Source organism: Polyodon spathula, chromosome 49 (genome assembly GCF_017654505.1).
Source record: "Polyodon spathula isolate WHYD16114869_AA chromosome 49, ASM1765450v1, whole genome shotgun sequence".
NCBI classification, from domain to species: Eukaryota; Metazoa; Chordata; class Actinopteri; order Acipenseriformes; family Polyodontidae; genus Polyodon; species Polyodon spathula.
The window spans coordinates 1319179-1339018 of NC_054582.1; the positions used below are offsets into that span (position 1 = coordinate 1319179).

General features: G+C 42.4%; 3 protein-coding genes across 18 annotated transcripts in view; all 3 read left to right on the plus strand.

Annotated features, from left to right (window-relative positions):
• ralgps1 (Ral GEF with PH domain and SH3 binding motif 1) overlaps window positions 1-3512 on the plus strand; it is a 115844-nt gene extending 112332 nt beyond the window's left edge. For all 14 annotated transcript variants that reach the window (XM_041238475.1, XM_041238478.1, XM_041238479.1 and 11 more), the window contains 4 exons: window positions 547-639; window positions 866-971; window positions 1256-1347; window positions 1973-3512. In XM_041238475.1, the coding sequence (XP_041094409.1) occupies window positions 547-639; window positions 866-971; window positions 1256-1347; window positions 1973-2002 (321 nt within the window). In that variant the 3' untranslated portion in view covers window positions 2003-3512. The remainder of the gene's footprint in view (window positions 1-546; window positions 640-865; window positions 972-1255; window positions 1348-1972) is intronic.
• Window positions 3513-4091: 579 nt separating this feature from the next.
• On the plus strand, window positions 4092-7414 carry LOC121306678 (beta-1,4-galactosyltransferase galt-1-like). Its single transcript, XM_041238509.1, has 3 exons — window positions 4092-4388; window positions 4532-5179; window positions 6401-7414. The coding sequence occupies exon 3, from the start codon at window positions 6422-6424 to the stop codon at window positions 7412-7414; it is 993 nt and encodes a 330-aa protein (XP_041094443.1). The 5' UTR covers window positions 4092-4388; window positions 4532-5179; window positions 6401-6421.
• Window positions 7415-16538: 9124 nt separating this feature from the next.
• Window positions 16539-19687, plus strand: LOC121306649 (beta-1,4-galactosyltransferase galt-1-like). 3 transcript variants are annotated; one of them, XM_041238456.1, is made up of 2 exons: window positions 16539-16651; window positions 18274-19687. In XM_041238456.1, the coding sequence occupies exon 2, from the start codon at window positions 18309-18311 to the stop codon at window positions 19623-19625; it is 1317 nt and encodes a 438-aa protein (XP_041094390.1). In that variant the 5' UTR covers window positions 16539-16651; window positions 18274-18308; the 3' UTR covers window positions 19626-19687. The 3 variants fall into 3 exon arrangements, with proteins under 3 accessions (XP_041094390.1, XP_041094388.1, XP_041094391.1); XM_041238454.1 differs by lacking the exon at window positions 16539-16651 and adding an exon at window positions 16662-16894; XM_041238457.1 differs by lacking the exon at window positions 16539-16651 and adding an exon at window positions 16919-17035.
• The last annotated feature ends 153 nt before the right edge of the window (window positions 19688-19840 follow it).

The following is a 19840-nucleotide window of genomic DNA, read 5'->3' on the forward strand; positions in this document are numbered from 1 at the left end:
CTTCTCCTCCTGTCCTGAACATCAATCAAATCAAACCATTTCACTGAAAACATTGGTACATTGTCAAAATAGACAAATTAGGGATTCCCTAATTTAATTGACGAGTTTAATAAGCCACGCATGCAATGAATTAAAAATAGTAAGAGAAAAGGAACACATAGCCACTAATGGTAAATTGCATGAGACTTTTTAGAAGTTGTTTAAGATGACCAATTAAAAGCACAAAGCAGTCTAACATTTTCACATGTGAGTGCCTATCGTTTCTGCATCACTGATTACAGAGTGAAAATTGAAATTCTCACACAGGTATCATGCAGGCAGGTATATAAGGATATAAATTCCACATCTTCAGGTGTTCTGGTGCATTTTCACATGACACTAGAGGAGGATGGGAGATGGGTCTAAGTGGGTGATGCAGAAATGTGTTTCATGAAGTAATATTGTGACGGTTGTGATCACCGCTTATTTGATATTACATGTGTTTATGTTTGGGAATTTAATCAATAACATGGACAATGCAGTCAATATGCGTTTCCCTTATTCCAGCTTTCTCCCTGGACCCGCTACTGGATCACGCTGTCCGGCTCAACTCTTCTGTATTTCGGGTCCAAAGCACTGAGAGCGACTGAAAGAAAGCACGTAAGCAGATTGACTAGTTCTGCTTTTGCTTTGCAACTTTGTTCCTCAAGCTAGGATAAAAGACTCCATTCAGGATAAGGACCGAGGTTTGCATATCTCGAATGCGTGAGGTCAGCTGTGGGCAATCCTTCCTTCTTATCCGAGTTATTTAAAGATATCTTAAAGGTAAACAGAGACAGTGGGTTTCACGTCCTTTCTGAATCAATGTGTTGTCTTTGTTTTGCAGTATAAATCTGCACCCTGTAAAAAGGTTCTTGTGACTGGGTGGATGGTGGTCTTGTCCGATGATCCGGAGCACCCTGATATATTCCAGCTCAATGACCCTGATAAAGGTGAGGCTTGGGGCACAATTATTACTTTGTCGATGCCAGACTCCCATTGCATAGCGGTCTGATCCATTCTTGGTTTTACTAGTAGTTTAATAAGACATCTGCGCTTGTTTCCTATACATTGCGGCTAAATCAAGCTGGTAGTAAAACCTGGCAAGGGTGAAACTGATGTTATCTGAATTAGCCTTTAAATCACTCCACAGGTAGATGTTTTTAAAGCATTCTTTCTGGATGCATTCTGCTTCTTCCTCTTCACAGTTTTAAGCTGTGTCCCATATCTCTTGCAGGCAATGTGTACAAGTTTCAGACTGGTTCAAGGTTTCATGCAATACTTTGGCACAAGCATTTGGAGGATGCCTGTAAGAGCGGACGGCCTCAGGTACGTCAGATTACTCATTTATAAAAAGGTCACGCTTAACATCAGATGCCTCCAAGTTACTCCCAGCCTCTGTTCTTGAGCAGCTTGGCTATCTCCATTGGCACACAAGCCTTGCCTCTGCTTTCATATGTGACCACAGTAGATCCTTCGGTCTGTTTAAAATAGTCTACCCCAGCACACCCAGTCCTCTCCAGCAGTACCTGCTACTCGGGACATGTCTGACTAAACATTGAATAAATCAGAGTTACTTTAATCTGAAACTGGAACTCAGAACTGAAAGACATTCCAAGTCATGTCCCCATGGAAACATATGGGCAGCAACTACACTTCTAGATCCCTCATGCAGAATGCTCAGCGACAGTCTAAACATTTAACCTGCAGCAGAATCTGCATAAACAGATTATATACGTTAATATCAGTCTTTTTCTTTTCTTTAGGATGTGAGGTCTTTTATAAAGTGTTCGGTGGCTACCTCAAGTGGAGAGTGTACTGTCTTTGTATGAAAGGTCCTGGCACTGCAAAGAGTGTGTGTGCAAGAAAGCCACTCTCCCCTTTATTAGAGGTAGCCCCTGAACACCTAGACACACACGGTGCGTTCTAGTCATTTGTTTTGTCTGTCTTTCAGATACCTGCCAACCTTATGTCGTTTGAATAAAAACTCTTCATTGCAGCCTGACCTGTGGGGACGGTGCCAGCCTCAGGCTTTTGGGAGAACTCATAAAACTTGCAGAACATGAACTGCATATTGTGGGAACAGAGGATTGTTAAAGCACTTCTTTGCAGTACAAAAGGAGTGGCCTGGAAGAAATAACTGGCACACTTCTTTGAATCAAGAAAAGAACGTCAGTGATAATACTTCAAGAGAGAGCAAAAAGGAAGAGGAGTGCAGACCACGAGTCTCATGCACCAGACTTCTTAAATAAATCTGCTGGTTTTGGTCAATGGTGACTAATGAACTGTGCATCAAAAGATTCAAAACTCCTGCCTAATGTTTCTCCATTTAATTTAAATATATATAATTTTTAAGTGTGCTATGCTGCTTTATGTAAGTTAACTTTTTTTGTTTGTTTGTTTTGCCCATGTTGGGTTTTAAAAGAAAAAGTTTCTAACGCACGTCAAACTTACTGACAGTGTTAACATGCTACAATGTGTAAGTGTTTAGAATGGATCACCCGAGAACACGATCGAGATACGTGCGTGTGCCCGTTTTACACAAGGGTCTGCTCTCCATGCCTCCTGCCCCCTTTGGTACACAAGACATACCTAAATGGCCTTTAGCTAATACTAATATTCAACTGCCAATGCAGGGACTGCACCCAAACACAGAAATATGTACTCAGAATGCAAGTAGGGTTACGGTGTGCATTGCTCATTCATTTATTACAGTAATTCAACCCACTGATACAACTCCTTGATGAACGGTAGAACGCTCAGTGGAAGAATGGATTGTTTTACTATGAGAAAGAATCTGACTACCAAGACATGCAAATAATAATGCAAGGTCAGGTGAAACCATGTGAGCCTTTACCTTAATTCCCAATCGTGTTTTCCTGACTCTTAAAACCCTCTCCAGTTATCGTATGGTGCTATAGTTAAATGTTTCTTAAAATGAGGTGATCGATCCCGCAAACCCCAGTGTTGGTATATTACATATACCAACACTGTACCTTGTCATATTATTGTTGGTTTCTAGTACTTTACACATCATCGTGCTCAGTTAATAATATTTATTAATTATAATGTTTATATATGAATTTCATACGTTTAGCGTGCCAAAATGCATGGCCGCCACCCTCTTCTGAGAAATGTAAAAATGTATAACTGGAGAATTGTGGATGGCTGTACTGTATATACACAGACACACACACATACATACAGAAGTACCAGTTTTCACATATAAAAACAACCAAAATATACGTGTACACATGCACTTGTGTGTGCATTTGCATAAACACATATATAAATGCCTGTACATGCATATTGCATTTGTTTTTACATGTGAAAACTGGTACTTGTTCCCCCCACCCCAGCCCACTGCATGTTATTTGTGTACAAATATTGTTTCTGTTGTGTTTGTGGCTACATGACCACTAAACTTCAACTGCCCGGCAAGGTTGTCTTTGTTTGCTAAATCATGTGTTACCTTGCCCTTGTACTAAGCTGGAGTATTTTTCCTGCTTGTAAAGCCGCCCACACAGTTTCATGAAATAAAACACGTTTATCTGAGGACGTACTGGTCTCTCCTGTTTTGAGTTAAATGCTCTTCAGCAGCGTTTTCTTTTGTTGGCCAGGTGTTTAGCACAAGTGTGTCATCAAGAAGCCTGAAAAAATCTGGTAGAACCACCCAGACAACATTTTTTTTAGTTGCGCAACGTTGTGACGTTATGAAGTATATAAATCAGGCCAAAGATCTTCTCTATTGGGTTTGACATTTAGTATAACAGGATTACAGCAAACAACGCAGATCTTATCATTCTACTGGAAATATAAAATGCAATTGTATTCAGAACCTGTTTGTACTTTATGATGTTAAGATTTACCAACGCATGGATCATGCCAGGATATAGTGCTTATTAAATTAAATCACCACACCAATTGTTTGCTAAAACTGCCTTTGTGCACGGTCTACACCATGCCCTGTCTCTACTAGCACGGCTTCCTAAGTGCTATCCACTCTAACACCTCCCGCCAGCACTGCTCCAACCCTTCCGACCTGATCTCTCTCTCCCCCTACCCCCATCCTCCACCCCTTCCCCCTGGTTCCCCATCCTCTACCCCTTCCTCCCTGCTTCTCCTTCCCCTCTTCTCTACCTCTGTCCCTATCATTTTAACATGCATCTCTCCAACTCCATTCTTTATTTCTCTACCTCTCCCCCTACTCACAAAGCTGGCTACCAGCAAGACCTAATTTGCTCCAGAAGCTCATCTCCTCCTTCCCCTTCTCAAATCACTTCATCTCCTTTGCTCCTGTTCTACCCCCTGTCCCATCCACTTCTACCCAGTCTCTCTTTTTGCGTCAACGTTATATTCAAGTGCTGTAGGTCGGGCTAATTTGCTCCAGAAGCTCATCTCCTCCTTCCCCTTCTCAAATCACTTCATCTCCTTTGCTCCTGTTCTACCCCCTGTCCCATCCACTTCTACCCAGTCTCTCTTTTTGCGTCAACGTTATATTCAAGTGCTGTAGGTCGGGCCGATGTTGGGGCTATAATTGTTGTTAAAATATTGATGTGTAAATGCTTATTTTATTGTTTCACTTCAAATGACTAACAAGCCCCTTCCTGCTGCAGATATGATAGTGCCTGTCTGATTATGTCACAGACTCTTCTGTTTAAAGCAGCTGGTGTTGTTTTAAAGGTATTGCTCAGTGTTTATTCTTGATGAACATGTCATGTGACCGGTAAATAGCTTAGCTGCCAGGTTTAGTTCAAATATATATTTTATAAAAGTGAGCAGGAAAGCACTAAAAATACAGTCTCTGTGTCTGGGTCACCTATTTAAAAAGGGTGCCAATCCAGCCTTGGCTGGGGGCTGCATCACAGCGCTATGAACGGTTTCTTCATTTTACCAAACATTCACAGCATCAATTTGGTTTTTGATCTGTTTATTTGGATCGGCATTTTCACATTAGTCTCCCGACAAGTTTGTTACAGGACAGACAGGTTGCAACAGAGGCGGGAAGCGGGAGGCGTTGCAATCTCCCAGTACACTCTACCTCCAAACGCAATTGAAATGCATTCCACCAGATTCCTGAGCCCAGTCAATACTTTATCCAGTACTGCGTAACCATGGTACCCTCAGATCTTCGTCACTGGTCGCTGGTTTACTTTAAGAGGTAAGCGTCATCATGATTTTTTATTTTTTTAGCACTGCTCGTAGATAGTTTTTAAAGAAGTACTGAAATATTGCTAATATGATACATAATTAGTACTAATATTTTAGGAATTTTGGAAAGGATTTTCTAAATGTTTGTAAAATAAAGTTTGTACTAATTTGCATAATTTACTGGTGATTGAAAATCCTATTATCAAACAGGCAATCTATATAAATGGAATAAAACATTAACATGCAATTTAAAAACACGTTATATAGAGCAGTAATCGTGTTTTTATCATTTAAATAAATACACGTTTATGCAGACTTAATTGATGCTGCTTGAGATACTCATACATAGTAGCGTTGGGAGATAATCAGTAACGGAAAATTGCATTATCCACTGTAAATTATCACGATGATCATGATTATTGGCTGAATAAATAAAATATAGAACATAACTTGTAAAGTGTCTTATTGCTAATAAATAAATAAATAAATAAAATAAAACCAGCATTTCAAAAGAAAGCCTTCCAGTTCTCAGAACAGTTTCTCATTCCAGACTCAGATCGGATGTTACCGTCACCCTCGGTTCGGCTCTTCATATTCAGCTCTTGCTAATTGATTTCTGAACCCAAGAAGTAGGGTTTCAACCTTTATGAAATAATGATTCATTAATACTCACACTTTATTACTTGCAACTTTTTTTTTGCACAATCCAGGGTCTCACCCTAGTTTGTCGAATATAAATGCTAATTTTCGTCAAAATGTAACATACTGTAGTCCAATGAAATACTTTGAATCGCAACGAATAACGAATAGAAATAGAATAGAGAATAGAAATGTTAATTACTAATGCATTTCAAGACTGAATCCTTATTTGTTATGGTTTGTTCGTAAGTTGCATGACGGTTGTGTATAATTTTGTAAGTGAAGTGCTGTTATTTTGCTTCGTAGTCCTCCACTCAAACAGCCCGATATGACTGCGCATTTCTCAACGTAGCTGATGAGATGCAACCCATTATACATTCACCGTTACAACTCAAATGGAACTACTGCAGCGATAAACTGCTGTTCTGTTGAGTGTGTGGGGAAACGGAGACTGCAGGGTTGAGAACAGCGACCCCTCGCTTCTAAATATAGCACTACACACCTGCGTATCAGTTTAACTACTCATTGCTGTATTATTAACACCCCTTTAAGATATGAATATGTTTTTTTGTTTGTTTGTTTTTGTTTTTAGATATTGAACAGAAGCTGCAATATGAAGGAAAGCAACAGTCCATTAAGGGTACATGAATTGAGGACCAGGAGTTTGAGCGCCATGAAATTCACGTACTTTGGGTGCCTGGTGGCCGTTGAGTCACTCCTGGTTTTTAGCTACCTCTTCTTTACAGCCAAGAGTCACCAAACAGACAGTCCTGTGAAAAACACAAATTCCTGTATAATTCCAGCAAGCTCTGACGAACGTGGTGCCCTGAAAACGATCATACCTGTGGAAAACGCACAGGCTTTTGTTTTCTCGGCATATTTTGATGACCGATTTCCTTCTCCTGTTGTCCGCATTATTGGCATTGTGGACCGGCAGCAGTATAATAAGAGACTCTACTGCCATATACGCTTACACAATGAAACCGTCTCTGTTAAAGCAGACGTTGACATCCATGCAGATCACTTTGGGTTTCGTTACGGCACCGCAGACCTCCACTGCAAATGTCCAGGGATAAACTCGAGCTCGTCTGTGTCAGTGACGAGTTCAGCTCAGAATAACGCATCGACCCCCGCTTTGAGCATTCGGAATATCAATAAGGGAAAACCTTCCCATTTCACCTACGAGTTTGCTGTGTGCATTTCCGTAATGTTTAAGAATTACAGCAACGTCTTGCAATTCATACAAACCATTGAGATGCACAGGCTGCTCGGGGTGCAAAAGGTGTTCATATACAGAACCAGCAGCAGCCAAGCGTTAGACACAGTGCTGGGGCACTATATTAAAGATGGCATTGTGGAGGTCATCCCGTGGCAAATCACTTCATTCATTAATGTGTCCCATTCTTGGAAGCCCGAGGCGGGCGGTGAGCTTCATTACAACGGGCAGATCGCTACTTTAAACGACTGCATCTATCGAAACATGTACACCAGCCGGTACGTGGCACTCACAGACCTCGATGAAATCATAATTCCGCGCAGGCATTCAAACTGGGGGGGTCTCATGAAGTTCCTCCAAGAGCAGCACTTTTATTATAATAATGTTTAAAATTTTGGTATATTTTATTAAATTCATTTAATAGTGTTTAATAAATTATATTTATTAATAATATTGTTATATTATAAGTTTAAGTGTATAAAAGTATAATATAGTTAGTTAATAATTTTAATTTATATAAAAAAAAGTGTATAAGTTTGTATATTGTATAAGTATTATGTTAATAGTTAATTTAAAATAAAATTATTAATTAAGTTTAATAAAATTTATTGTGTTTATTTTATTAATGTTTATAAAACAAGGAGGTGTTTCTTATAGACGAGCACCACTTCTGCAACCGCGTTGACGGCGACAGATTTGCTTACAAGGAATGGAGAAGCGTCCCAGGGGTGAATATTTTACGCCACGTCTACAGTGAACCTGTGAACAGGAGCAGTAACGCTAGGAAGATGATTCTGAATCCCAGGACTGTGGTTCAGACCTCTGTCCACAGCTGTTTGAAGTGTATTGATCGGAAATTGATCGTTTCCGTGTCCAGCGACGTTGCCTGGTTACACCACTATCGGTACGCATATAAGACCCGTCTAGGAAGAGACGAATTGATTAAAGACACGAGGTTGTGGATTCACTCGGATCAGCTCGTTAAGAACGTGAATTTAATTCTGCGAGCAACGCGCATTGGGCGACCTGCGCAATAATTTCTGATTGAATTCAGAAGGGAACAGACTATCTACATTGTTAATCCTTTAAGTACCAAATATTGTTTATATACAAATATGTTTCTTTGGAAAAAAAAAACACACACACAAGATGTGGGCTATTTATGTAATGCGATAGAGTATAAAGCAGTATTTCTTCACAAGAAATACATTTAAATTCTTCATTTTTGTTGAAAACTGTTGTGTCCCATTCTGAGGACAGTAAAGTTAGACAGAGAAGTCAAGATCACCATCGTGCAGCTGGCGAGTGCGACTGAACGACTCTGCCCACACTGCTCTCTCTCTGCGCTACATACAGATCTATCACTTACATTTGTCTTTGACAAGAACACGAGCTGTATTGATGTAACGATACGTTCAAATCAATTCTAAAAGATTGAACACTGTTTTTTTTTTTTTGGGGGGGGGGGGGGGGGGGGGGTTTTTTTTTTTTTTTTTTTTTTTTTTTTTTTAAGTGTAATATTAACAACATATGTATTCCCTAGTTTGGGGAAGCTAGCTGTAATCAGACCAGTGAAATTTCACGCTGGCTCTGAAGGTCAACGCATAGAAAATGTTGTTTTATCATCCCTGTGGGTTCGGAAAACACCAAGAATTGTGCCATTTTATTGTCTTATTTTATATATTGGGGTGTCATAAACGCATCTGAAGGGCTGTACAACAGCGACATTTAGACTTCACTTTTACAGTTAACAAAATCAGAGTAATTTACCGTAATATAGTTAAAGAGAACATTTCAAAAGCAGGTAGATGTCAGTTACAATGTAGCTTTTTAAAACTAAAGCTCCATACAGTTACACTCAGAATGTACTTGTGTCGAACACTTGGTATGAAAAGGTTATAAATACACTGGGAAATAAGATACCCCCCATACGCCTAAAAAAATAATGGCCAGCTAATTTGCTTGAAAAATGCTCAAATTGCAATATTTAGCTTTGGCCAGCAGGTGTCAGTAACAGCACAATAGAAGAATTGCAAAACATTAATAAATATGGTTGCACCAGAAGCGGGCCACTGTCTCATTCTTATACAAGTGCAACACGTGCCCAGCGAGGCACCTACAGTGTCAATCTGTAGAACACTTCAAAACAATAACAAGCAGTGAACTACAAAACAAAACACTACAACATCAACAAAGCACCTTTAAATACTGAACTGCACGAAGACACCCCAGCGAACACTCTCTCTCTCACCCAAACCAGGTTACCATGCCCCTTTAAATACCGAACTGCACGCAAACACCCCAGCGAACACTCTCTCTCTCACCCAAACCAGGTTACCATGCCCCTTTAAATACCGAACTGCACGCAAACACCCCAGCGAACACTCTCTCTCTCTCACCCAAACCAGGTTACCATGCCCCTTTAAATACCGAACTGCACGCAAACACCCCAGCGAACACTCTCTCTCTCACCCAAACCAGGTTACCATGCCCCTTTAAATACCGAACTGCACGCAAACACCCCAGCGAACACTCTCTCTCTCTCACCCAAACCAGGTTACCATGCCCCTTTAAATACTGCACGCAAACACCCCAGCGAACACTCTCTCTCTCTCACCCAAACCAGGTTACCATGCCCCTTTAAATACCGAACTGCACGCAAACACCCCAGCGAACACTCTCTCTCTCTCACCCAAACCAGGTTACCATGCCCCTTTAAATACCGAACTGCACGCAAACACCCCAGCGAACACTCTCTCTCTCACCCAAACCAGGTTACCATGCCCCTTTAAATACCGAACTGCACGCAAACACCCCAGCGAACACTCTCTCTCTCTCACCCAAACCAGGTTACCATGCCCCTTTAAATACCGAACTGCACGCAAACACCCCAGCGAACACTCTCTCTCTCTCACCCAAACCAGGTTACCATGCCCCTTTAAATACCGAACTGCACGCAAACACCCCAGCGAACAAATCTCTCTCTCTCTCACCCAAACCAGGTTACCATGCCCCTTTAAATACCGAACTGCACGCAAACACCCCAGCGAACACTCTCTCTCTCTCACCCAAACCAGGTTACCATGCCCCTTTAAATACCGAACTGCACGCAAACACCCCAGCGAACACTCTCTCTCTCTCACCCAAACCAGGTTACCATGCCCCTTTAAATACCGAACTGCACGCAAACACCCCAGCGAACACTCTCTCTCTCTCACCCAAACCAGGTTACCATGCCCCTTTAAATACCGAACTGCACGCAAACACCCCAGCGAACACTCTCTCTCTCTCACCCAAACCAGGTTACCATGCCCCTTTAAATACCGAACTGCACGCAAACACCCCAGCGAACACTCTCTCTCTCTCACCCAAACCAGGTTACCATGCCCCTTTAAATACCGAACTGCACGCAAACACCCCAGCGAACACTCTCTCTCTCTCACCCAAACCAGGTTACCATGCCCCTTTAAATACCGAACTGCACGCAAACACCCCAGCGAACACTCTCTCTCTCTCACCCAAACCAGGTTACCATGCCCCTTTAAATACCGAACTGCACGCAAACACCCCAGCGAACACTCTCTCTCTCTCACCCAAACCAGGTTACCATGCCCCTTTAAATACCGAACTGCACGCAAACACCCCAGCGAACACTCTCTCTCTCTCACCCAAACCAGGTTACCATGCCCCTTTAAATACCGAACTGCACGCAAACACCCCAGCGAACACTCTCTCTCTCTCACCCAAACCAGGTTACCATGCCCCTTTAAATACCGAACTGCACGCAAAACACTCTCTCTCTCTCACCCAAACCAGGTTACCATGCCCCTTTAAATACCGAACTGCACGCAGACACCCCAGCGAACACTCTCTCTCTCTCACCCAAACCAGGTTACCATGCCCCTTTAAATACCGAACTGCACGCAAACACCCCAGCGAACACTCTCTCTCTCTCACCCAAACCAGGTTACCATGCCCCTTTAAATACCGAACTGCACGCAAACACCCCAGCGAACACTCTCTCTCTCTCACCCAAACCAGGTTACCATGCCCCTTTAAATACCGAACTGCACGCAAACACCCCAGCGAACACTCTCTCTCACCCAAACCAGGTTACCATGCCCCTTTAAATACCGAACTGCACGCAAACACCCCAGCGAACACTCTCTCTCTCTCACCCAAACCAGGTTACCATGCCCCTTTAAATACCGAACTGCACGCAAACACCCCAGCGAACACTCTCTCTCTCTCACCCAAACCAGGTTACCATGCCCCTTTAAATACCGAACTGCACGCAAACACCCCAGCGAACACTCTCTCTCTCTCACCCAAACCAGGTTACCATGCCCCTTTAAATACCGAACTGCACGCAAACACCCCAGCGAACACTCTCTCTCTCTCACCCAAACCAGGTTACCATGCCCCTTTAAATACCGAACTGCACGCAAACACCCCAGCGAACACTCTCTCTCTCTCACCCAAACCAGGTTACCATGCCCCTTTAAATACCGAACTGCACGCAAACACCCCAGCGAACACTCTCTCTCTCTCACCCAAACCAGGTTACCATGCCCCTTTAAATACCGAACTGCACGCAAACACCCCAGCGAACACTCTCTCTCTCTCACCCAAACCAGGTTACCATGCCCCTTTAAATACCGAACTGCACGCAAACACCCCAGCGAACACTCTCTCTCTCTCACCCAAACCAGGTTACCATGCCCCTTTAAATACCGAACTGCACGCAAACACCCCAGCGAACACTCTCTCTCTCTCACCCAAACCAGGTTACCATGCCCCTTTAAATACCGAACTGCACGCAAACACCCCAGCGAACACTCTCTCTCACCCAAACCAGGTTACCATGCCCCTTTAAATACCGAACTGCACGCAAACACCCCAGCGAACACTCTCTCTCTCTCACCCAAACCAGGTTACCATGCCCCTTTACCCAAACCAGGTTACCATGAACCGAACTGCACGCGAACACACCCCAAACACGCGAACACTCTCTCTCTCTCACCCAAACCAGGTTACCATGCCCCTTTAAATACCGAACTGCACGCAAACACCCCAGCGAACACTCTCTCTCTCTCACCCAAACCAGGTTACCATGCCCCTTTAAATACCGAACTGCACGCAAACACCCCAGCGAACACTCTCTCTCTCTCACCCAAACCAGGTTACCATGCCCCTTTAAATACCGAACTGCACGCAAACACCCCAGCGAACACTCTCTCTCTCTCACCCAAACCAGGTTACCATGCCCCTTTAAATACCGAACTGCACGCAAACACCCCAGCGAACACTCTCTCTCTCTCACCCAAACCAGGTTACCATGCCCCTTTAAATACCGAACTGCACGCAAACACCCCAGCGAACACTCTCTCTCTCTCACCCAAACCAGGTTACCATGCCCCTTTAAATACCGAACTGCACGCAAACACCCCAGCGAACACTCTCTCTCTCACCCAAACCAGGTTACCATGTACGAAGAGAAATATGCTATTCCACAAATAAAATACCAGTACATATATTTATTATGCAGGAACAACCAGTACACAACCAATACAAAGCCACCGTTTCCGCAGCTGGGAACACACTGCTTCACAGAACTGGCACTACACAGTCTTAAACAAGGGACGTGTTTCACCCAGATCAAAACACAAACTGCCGTGAGGTATCTGTGGATTAAAACCGAAAGGAGATACACTACAGGAGGAGGTATTAAGATAGTACGTTAAAAACAAAACCAAGCCCCGTTTTCTATTGTTCAGCTGACACAGTCTGAGGACACGAGGGTTACTTTTGCAAACACCACCTGTATAGGGCGGAACAGCCCATTGAATAGGAATAGGAAAGCCTAGCGCGCAAACCAATTCACAGCGCATCGAAAAGGTATACAGTTTAAACAGTCTTACCAAACTGCACTTCGCCAACCCGCTCAGCTCGGAATTCACGGAAACAGGTAACCTTTCCGTTTGTCTGAGCTGCACGCATTTACACACCTGGACCAATTAAGAATTCGCATTGGGGTTACTATGGAAACTCACAGCCAGGTCGGGTGATTTAAAAGGCACAGTGTCCAAATATCAAAACTCTAAAGAAACAAACTTAAACCACACTTTAAGGTCAATAAAATAAATTGAATATAAAAATCAAAACTAAAATTACACACCAAAAACTAAATAAATAAATAAAAACATCATTACATTTGCGTCAGAAACAAAGGTCACTTAGCAATAGGTTTTGGGCAACATACAATAATAATAATCTTTACATAGCGCCCAAAAGACGGAGCACAAGGAAGTTAAGTGACTTTTTTGGAGTGCCACCGTGAGTCAGTGGCTGATCTGGTGTCGGTGCCGAAAATAACGTGCCAGATTCCCTGTTGACAATCCTGTGAAATTCCCTCATAAAAAAAACATGATCTTGTAGGGATCAATATCTGCCTACTACTGATTGGAGTTCACCAGGGGCAGCTCCTTCAGCGAATGGACCTTGCCCCCCCCAATGAGAAATACTGAATAACAACCTCTGATCAAGACCGTTTTTATATAAAGATTATTTTACAACTTTATGGGCTTTGAAAAGTTGGGAAACTTAACCTGGTACAGTTCCTGACGGGGATATGGGCTTGCTTACTGTGAACGCACCCGGAATCTTGCATTTCAGAAAATAAATTAAACAGCGTGACCAGTGAGCCAGCAGGGGGCAGCACATCCACCCGGAAAAAGCGAATCTTGAATGCACCGCAGAAATCTTTACAGTATTGTAAACTGCAAGGATAACTGAAAATGCCATTCAGAATGGTTAATCTGTTCGATACATTGTTAAACTGAACTAAACCTAGAACTTTTATTTTAGCATTCCAGTCTGGTGTAAGAAATGTCTCGTTGAGCGTGGCAAACTTGTCAAAGTTCCACGTTGGTTCAATTCTTGTAGTTCACAGATTCAGAAAGTTAACAGCAAACATCCAAATGCTGGAGAGACATGCAGGTACCTCAAAGTCATACATGTCACCTCTGCTCACTGCGATATCCACCTCGTTATAACACTGCAGACCTGAGAACTCTGCTCTCTCTGCAATGTTGCTGAGCAACGTGACTGGTAGCTAACTTGTCTGCCACTGGTTATGTGTCTCCAGGTAGCAGTGAAAGCTCCTTCATTCTTTGAATGCGCGGGGTAATTCACTATTAGCTTTGCTCGGCATTCGTTTTCACTTTCAACTGTAAAAATAAAAACGACCATTTAATGCCCTATAGACAAAATTCCCGGTTGTGTGTCCGTCCGTCCGTCCTATAAAAGAGAGAAAAAATTCAAGTACCTGGAATCGCTCCCACTTAACTACCAAACATTTGTCATTTGAGCCTCCCTGGATACAGAAGAACTTGGCAGTGAAGTGTGAAAAACCTATCTGAAAGAGACCTAGAACAAAGGTAGCCTCTGATACAAGACCTTTCATTCAAACCAGTGCTACATGACACTGTGTGAGCTTAACAGTATATAACACACACACACACACACACACACACACACACACACACACACACACACACACACACACACACACACACACCTCTCCCTCACAGGGGTTATGTGCTTTTAAACGAACGCGTGTTTAAAAAGCTTATTTCTTTAAGCCAGGTGTACTGCACTAATCCCTATTTGCATACCTACTGATTACCAGGTATTCTGAAACAGAGACAGTAATCCTATCTGGGAGGACCCCATTCATAGGAACACACTGCAGTCTCCCAGCATAGATACAGCTATGATAAGAAGATCAGGGTTCACGAGGAAATGTATTGCTTGCAGGTTTTAGTGTATATAGAGGTCATTCCATATAAGGAGAGAGCAGTTAAAAACACCTGTTTAATTGTAGTTTTTTTTTTTAGTACAATTTTTCTTTTTGTGATTTTTATAACAAGTTGTGTGCAAGGTTTCGTATACTGGGATGCATCGCTTTATGATTCGTTATTATTGTAAATCGCGTGTTGAGAAACCTCAAAGCGCGGTAGACATAGAATACAAAACTACGTGTTTATCCTCTTAAGGCACAGAAGGAATCTAGCGCTTGTTGTTCAAACGGGTTCGTCTTAAAATGCACTGGAGACTGACTCGAGTATACAAGGAGGAAACTGCCTGTTTGAAAGACCACATCCATTCTGTCGGTACATTTTAAACCCTGTTGTGTGCACCTCATTGCAAAACAAAAGTTGCAATTGTATTTGTGGCATGCGCAGGGGCATGAAATGAGCCGTACAGGCAGGAGCAAGATTGTAAGGCCCTGTAGTTCATTAACACAGCTTTGAAATGGGAGACGGGAGATGGGTCTAAGTGGGTGATGCAGAAATGTGTTTCATGAAGTAATATTGCCACGGTTGTGATCACCGCTTATTTGATATTACATGTGTTTATGTTTATGGGTTTGGGAATTTAATCAATAACACGGACAATGCGGTCAATATGCGTTTCCCTTATTCCAGCTTTCTCCCTGGACCCGCTACTGGATCATACTATCCGGCTCAACTCTTCTGTATTTCGGGTCCAAAGCACTGAGAGCCACTGAAAGAAAGCACGTAAGCAGATTGACTAGTTCTGCTTTTGCTTTGCAATTTTGTTCCTCAAGCTAGGATAAAACACTCCATTCAGGATAAGTACCGGGTTTGCATATCTCGAATGCGTGAGGTCAGCTGTGGGCAATCCTTCCTTCTTATCCGAGTTATTTAAAGATCTGATCCATTCCTGGTTTTACTAGAAGTTTAGTAAGACACACTTGAGATTGATTTCTAAACACTGCGGCTAATCAAGCCAGTAATGTGGTGGGGAAATTACATTTCTCGAAATTTATGTACCAACCTCCGAGCTGTTTGTTCATGTGTTTGTTTATCCTGTGTGATGTAAAAAGGGATTACACCAATGTAATAAGAAGTTTAAAGTTTATAGTCTTTAGCAGTCCAGACACTTCTCTAACTCTTTTAGCCTCCTGTTATTGCTAAATGAAGCGGGGCTAAGGTGGACCGGAAATGTCCATATGTCCAAATGCTTTGAAATTTCCCCAAGAAGCCTAGGTGGCACACTTCTTTGAATCTAGAAAAGAACGTCAGTGATAATACTTCAAGAGAGAGCAAAAAGGAAGAGGAGTGCAGACCACGAGTCTCATGCACCAGACTGCTTAAATAAATCTGCTGGTTTTGGCCAATGGTGACTAATGAACTGTGCATTAAAAGATTCAAAACTCCTGCCTAATGTTTTTTTTTTTCATTTAATTATGATTTTATATATAATTATTGTTATTATGTTTTTAATGTGCTTCTTTATGTAAGTGAACGTTTGTTTGTTTTTTTGCCCATGTTGGGTTTTAAAAGAAAAAAAAAAGTTTCCAACGCACGTCAAACTTACTGACAGTGTTAACATGCTACAATGTGTAAGTGTTTAGAATGGATCACATGTGAACACGATTGAGATACGTGCGTGTGCGTGTGCGTGTGCGTGTGCGTGTGCGTGTGTCTGTCTTACACAAGGGTCTGCTCTCCGCGCATTGCCAGGTGGTGTCATGTTGGCACCTTAACAAAAGACAACGGAACAATCGGCAAAACACGTTTCTCAAAGTGAAAAACAGAAGTAAGTTCAAGTAGAAAGGACACGCCTAATGGAAGCGCCCTATATTTGTTAAATGCTGTGTTACCTTGACATTGTACTAACCTGGAGTATTTTTTTCCGGCTTGTAACTCTGACGACACGGTTTCATGAAATAAAACGCGTTTATATAAGGGAGTGGCGGTCATTACTGGTGAGCGGAACAAGGATATGGTGCACAGAATCGCAACTCGAAGATCAGCGCTCAAAGCAGCGAGTTTCAACAAAGTAAGAATATGCGCTGTTGTTCCTAACCCGTGATGGTTAATTCTGGGTACTTTAAAACACAAGACTGTCCACTTCAACTTTTACAAGTTAACAGTTTATGGCTTTGATTGGCATCCGCCCATCAGGCTGTAAAAGTGCAAGGTAGTGTGTTTTTTTGGATCATTGTAAGAAGAACAAACAAAAAAAAAAAAGTTGTGCCGACAGTAAATGTTGTGAATCTGCCGCAGCTCTGTACGCGTGTAATTTAATTACATAGAACTGTTACGGTTTAGGTTGACCAGCAATTCTAGACCTTTGCGATTCTTCTGCTTGTGATAATAATGTTACTTTATCTACAGCGCGTTATTAATCGGTTCTGAAATCGTACGCGTCCTGCAAAGCTATAATTTCATTTCAATGCGTGGAAAACGAGTCTGGGACTGTTTGATTCCACACTGTTAGAAAGACTCCGGTGCCGTTGAAAACAATGGATGGTTTGTCAGCATTGCACCAGATTCCAAGGCGTTTAAACCCTAAACACGTTTAGAATTATATACGCAGTGATGTGTTTGAAAAGTTTGCAAGTAAAGGTTAAGCACTCGGCCTTACAGTGATGGCAGGCAGACGACAAAGACTAAACAAGCCATTTCCAGCTCTTCCTTATCTGCACAGTGCACTGCAAGTTAAGCCCTGTGGGGGTAATTCCTGTTTTCAATTCCTATTCCCTTTTAAAACGAATTCCCAATTCCAATACCTATTCCCTTGTAATCAGGGGTGTAGTTCTGGGGGAGGGGGGGGGTCGCGCCTGTCATGGAGAGCACCGCTTCCCTACTTCACGTGTAGAATATTGAGCTGGTTTGCGCCTATTAATATACGGAGATATACATGCGTATACCCATACAAATAAGCAAACAACACAACAGTCCTATAGAGACCCTTGAAATAAATAATGAAACAGTTTGAATATAGTGTGCCTGGTTTGGAGCAGCAGGTGTTAATAATGTAGAGAAGGGAAGGGAACCTGTATCAGCGCTGTGCTGAGGCGTCAGGGTTTTACAATTAGATAATAATAATAGTAATAATTGGAATAGTGCTTATTTTTAGACCCATATATATAAGAAATAATGTAGTTAAAATAAGATAAACATTGACTTAAAAGACAAAACTCAATCGCAACAAGCAAATAAAGGGTGCCAGTGGTAGATAATAGCGACCCCTCCCTTCTAAATATAGCACTACACCACTGCACACACACACACACACACACACACACACAGACACACACACTTTTGTCATTTATTATTATTCTCGTTATTATTATTATTATTATTATTATTATTATTATTATTATTATTATTATTATTATTATTATTATTGTTGTTGTTGTTGTTGTTTTGCAGGTAATTGTTGCTTTCACAAATCCATTAGCGGCAGGATGGGGAAAATAAAGACATTATCATTATTATTTATAGTTGCCACTGCTCTGGGATCTATATTGTTGATTCAGCAAAAAACCAATAAAACTTCCTCGCAACCAGAACCTGCGGTTATGTGCCATGTTATTTCACTGAAAGAAACCATCACCCCAGTCCTGGGCACCAAACACTTTGTAGTAGCGGCCTACGCTGACAACAGAGACGGGAGGAGAAGGACACGTATTATTGGGATCATTAACAGAAACAGCGCAGATAAACTGCAATGTGTTTTCTGCTGTAGGAACAGAACTTTCTTCTATACCACGGCAGAAGTCCAACAGCACAGTGACCACTTTGGGTTCCCATACGTGACGACAGACTTGCTTTGTGAAACAGCTCCCGAGTGTAAATCTTCACACGTGATGGTTCATGGACCCAGCCCGTCAGTGGATAACGCGGCCCGTTTTCTATCCATTCAAAACACGCACCAACAAGAGGAACAATTCCCTTACGAGTTTACTGTCTGCATCTCCAATCTGTTTGGGACTTATAACAATGTCCTGCAGTTCATCCAGACCCTAGAAGTGTACAAGATACTGGGGATACAAAAGGTTATGATCTACAGGACCAACTGCAGCCAAACTTTAGACAAGGTTCTGAGCTACTACAAAGAGGAAGGGCTTGTGGAAATAATCCCCTGGCCAATAACTACGGTCCTCAATCCGTCCCATGGGTGGAATTACGCAGAGCACAAAGGAGAACTCCATTACTACGGGCAGCTGACAACTCTGAACGACTGTATCTACAGAAACATGTACACATCAAAGTACGTGCTCCTTAACGATATAGACGAAATCATAGCTCCCTACAAGCACAGAGACTTGCACCAGCTAATGGAACATCTCAGCTCGCAAAATCCCAAAGCGGGCGTCTTTCTCATCGAGAATCATATCTACCCGAAAAACGTCTTCGACGAAAGCGGCCGGTTCAGCCACCAAGCGGAGTGGAAAAACGTGCCGGGGATCAATATCTTCGAACACGTTCACCGGGAGCCCGACCGGAAAGAGGTTTACAACCCGACGAAAATGATTGTTAATCCCAGGACGGTGGAGCAGACGTCGGTTCATTCTGTTTTAAAACATTACGGAGAGATTTACCGAGTGCCTCCGGACGTTTCGAAGATCGTCCACGTCCGAGTGCCATTACAGGGTCAGCTATCAAAAGAAGCCCTGATCAGAGATACCAAGCTGTGGGAATACGCGGACCAGGTGGTGAAAAATACCAACGAGGTCATAAAACAGGTAATAGAAAGCAAACCAGAGACAGCGGGTCCTTAACCGCCAGCAATCCTGTACATAACCCTTCAAACACAGCTCCAAACCAAGCCACTGGAAAATATGGAAAGATTATAAGAGAGTTACCAGTAACGATCCTGCTGGAGTTGCAAATAGTTAAGAGATTGTTGGTAAAGCGAGCCCGTGTGTGTGTGAAACAGATCATAATGCTCACCGTGAAAACAACTGAAGACTCAAACCCAAAGGTTGATGAAGGA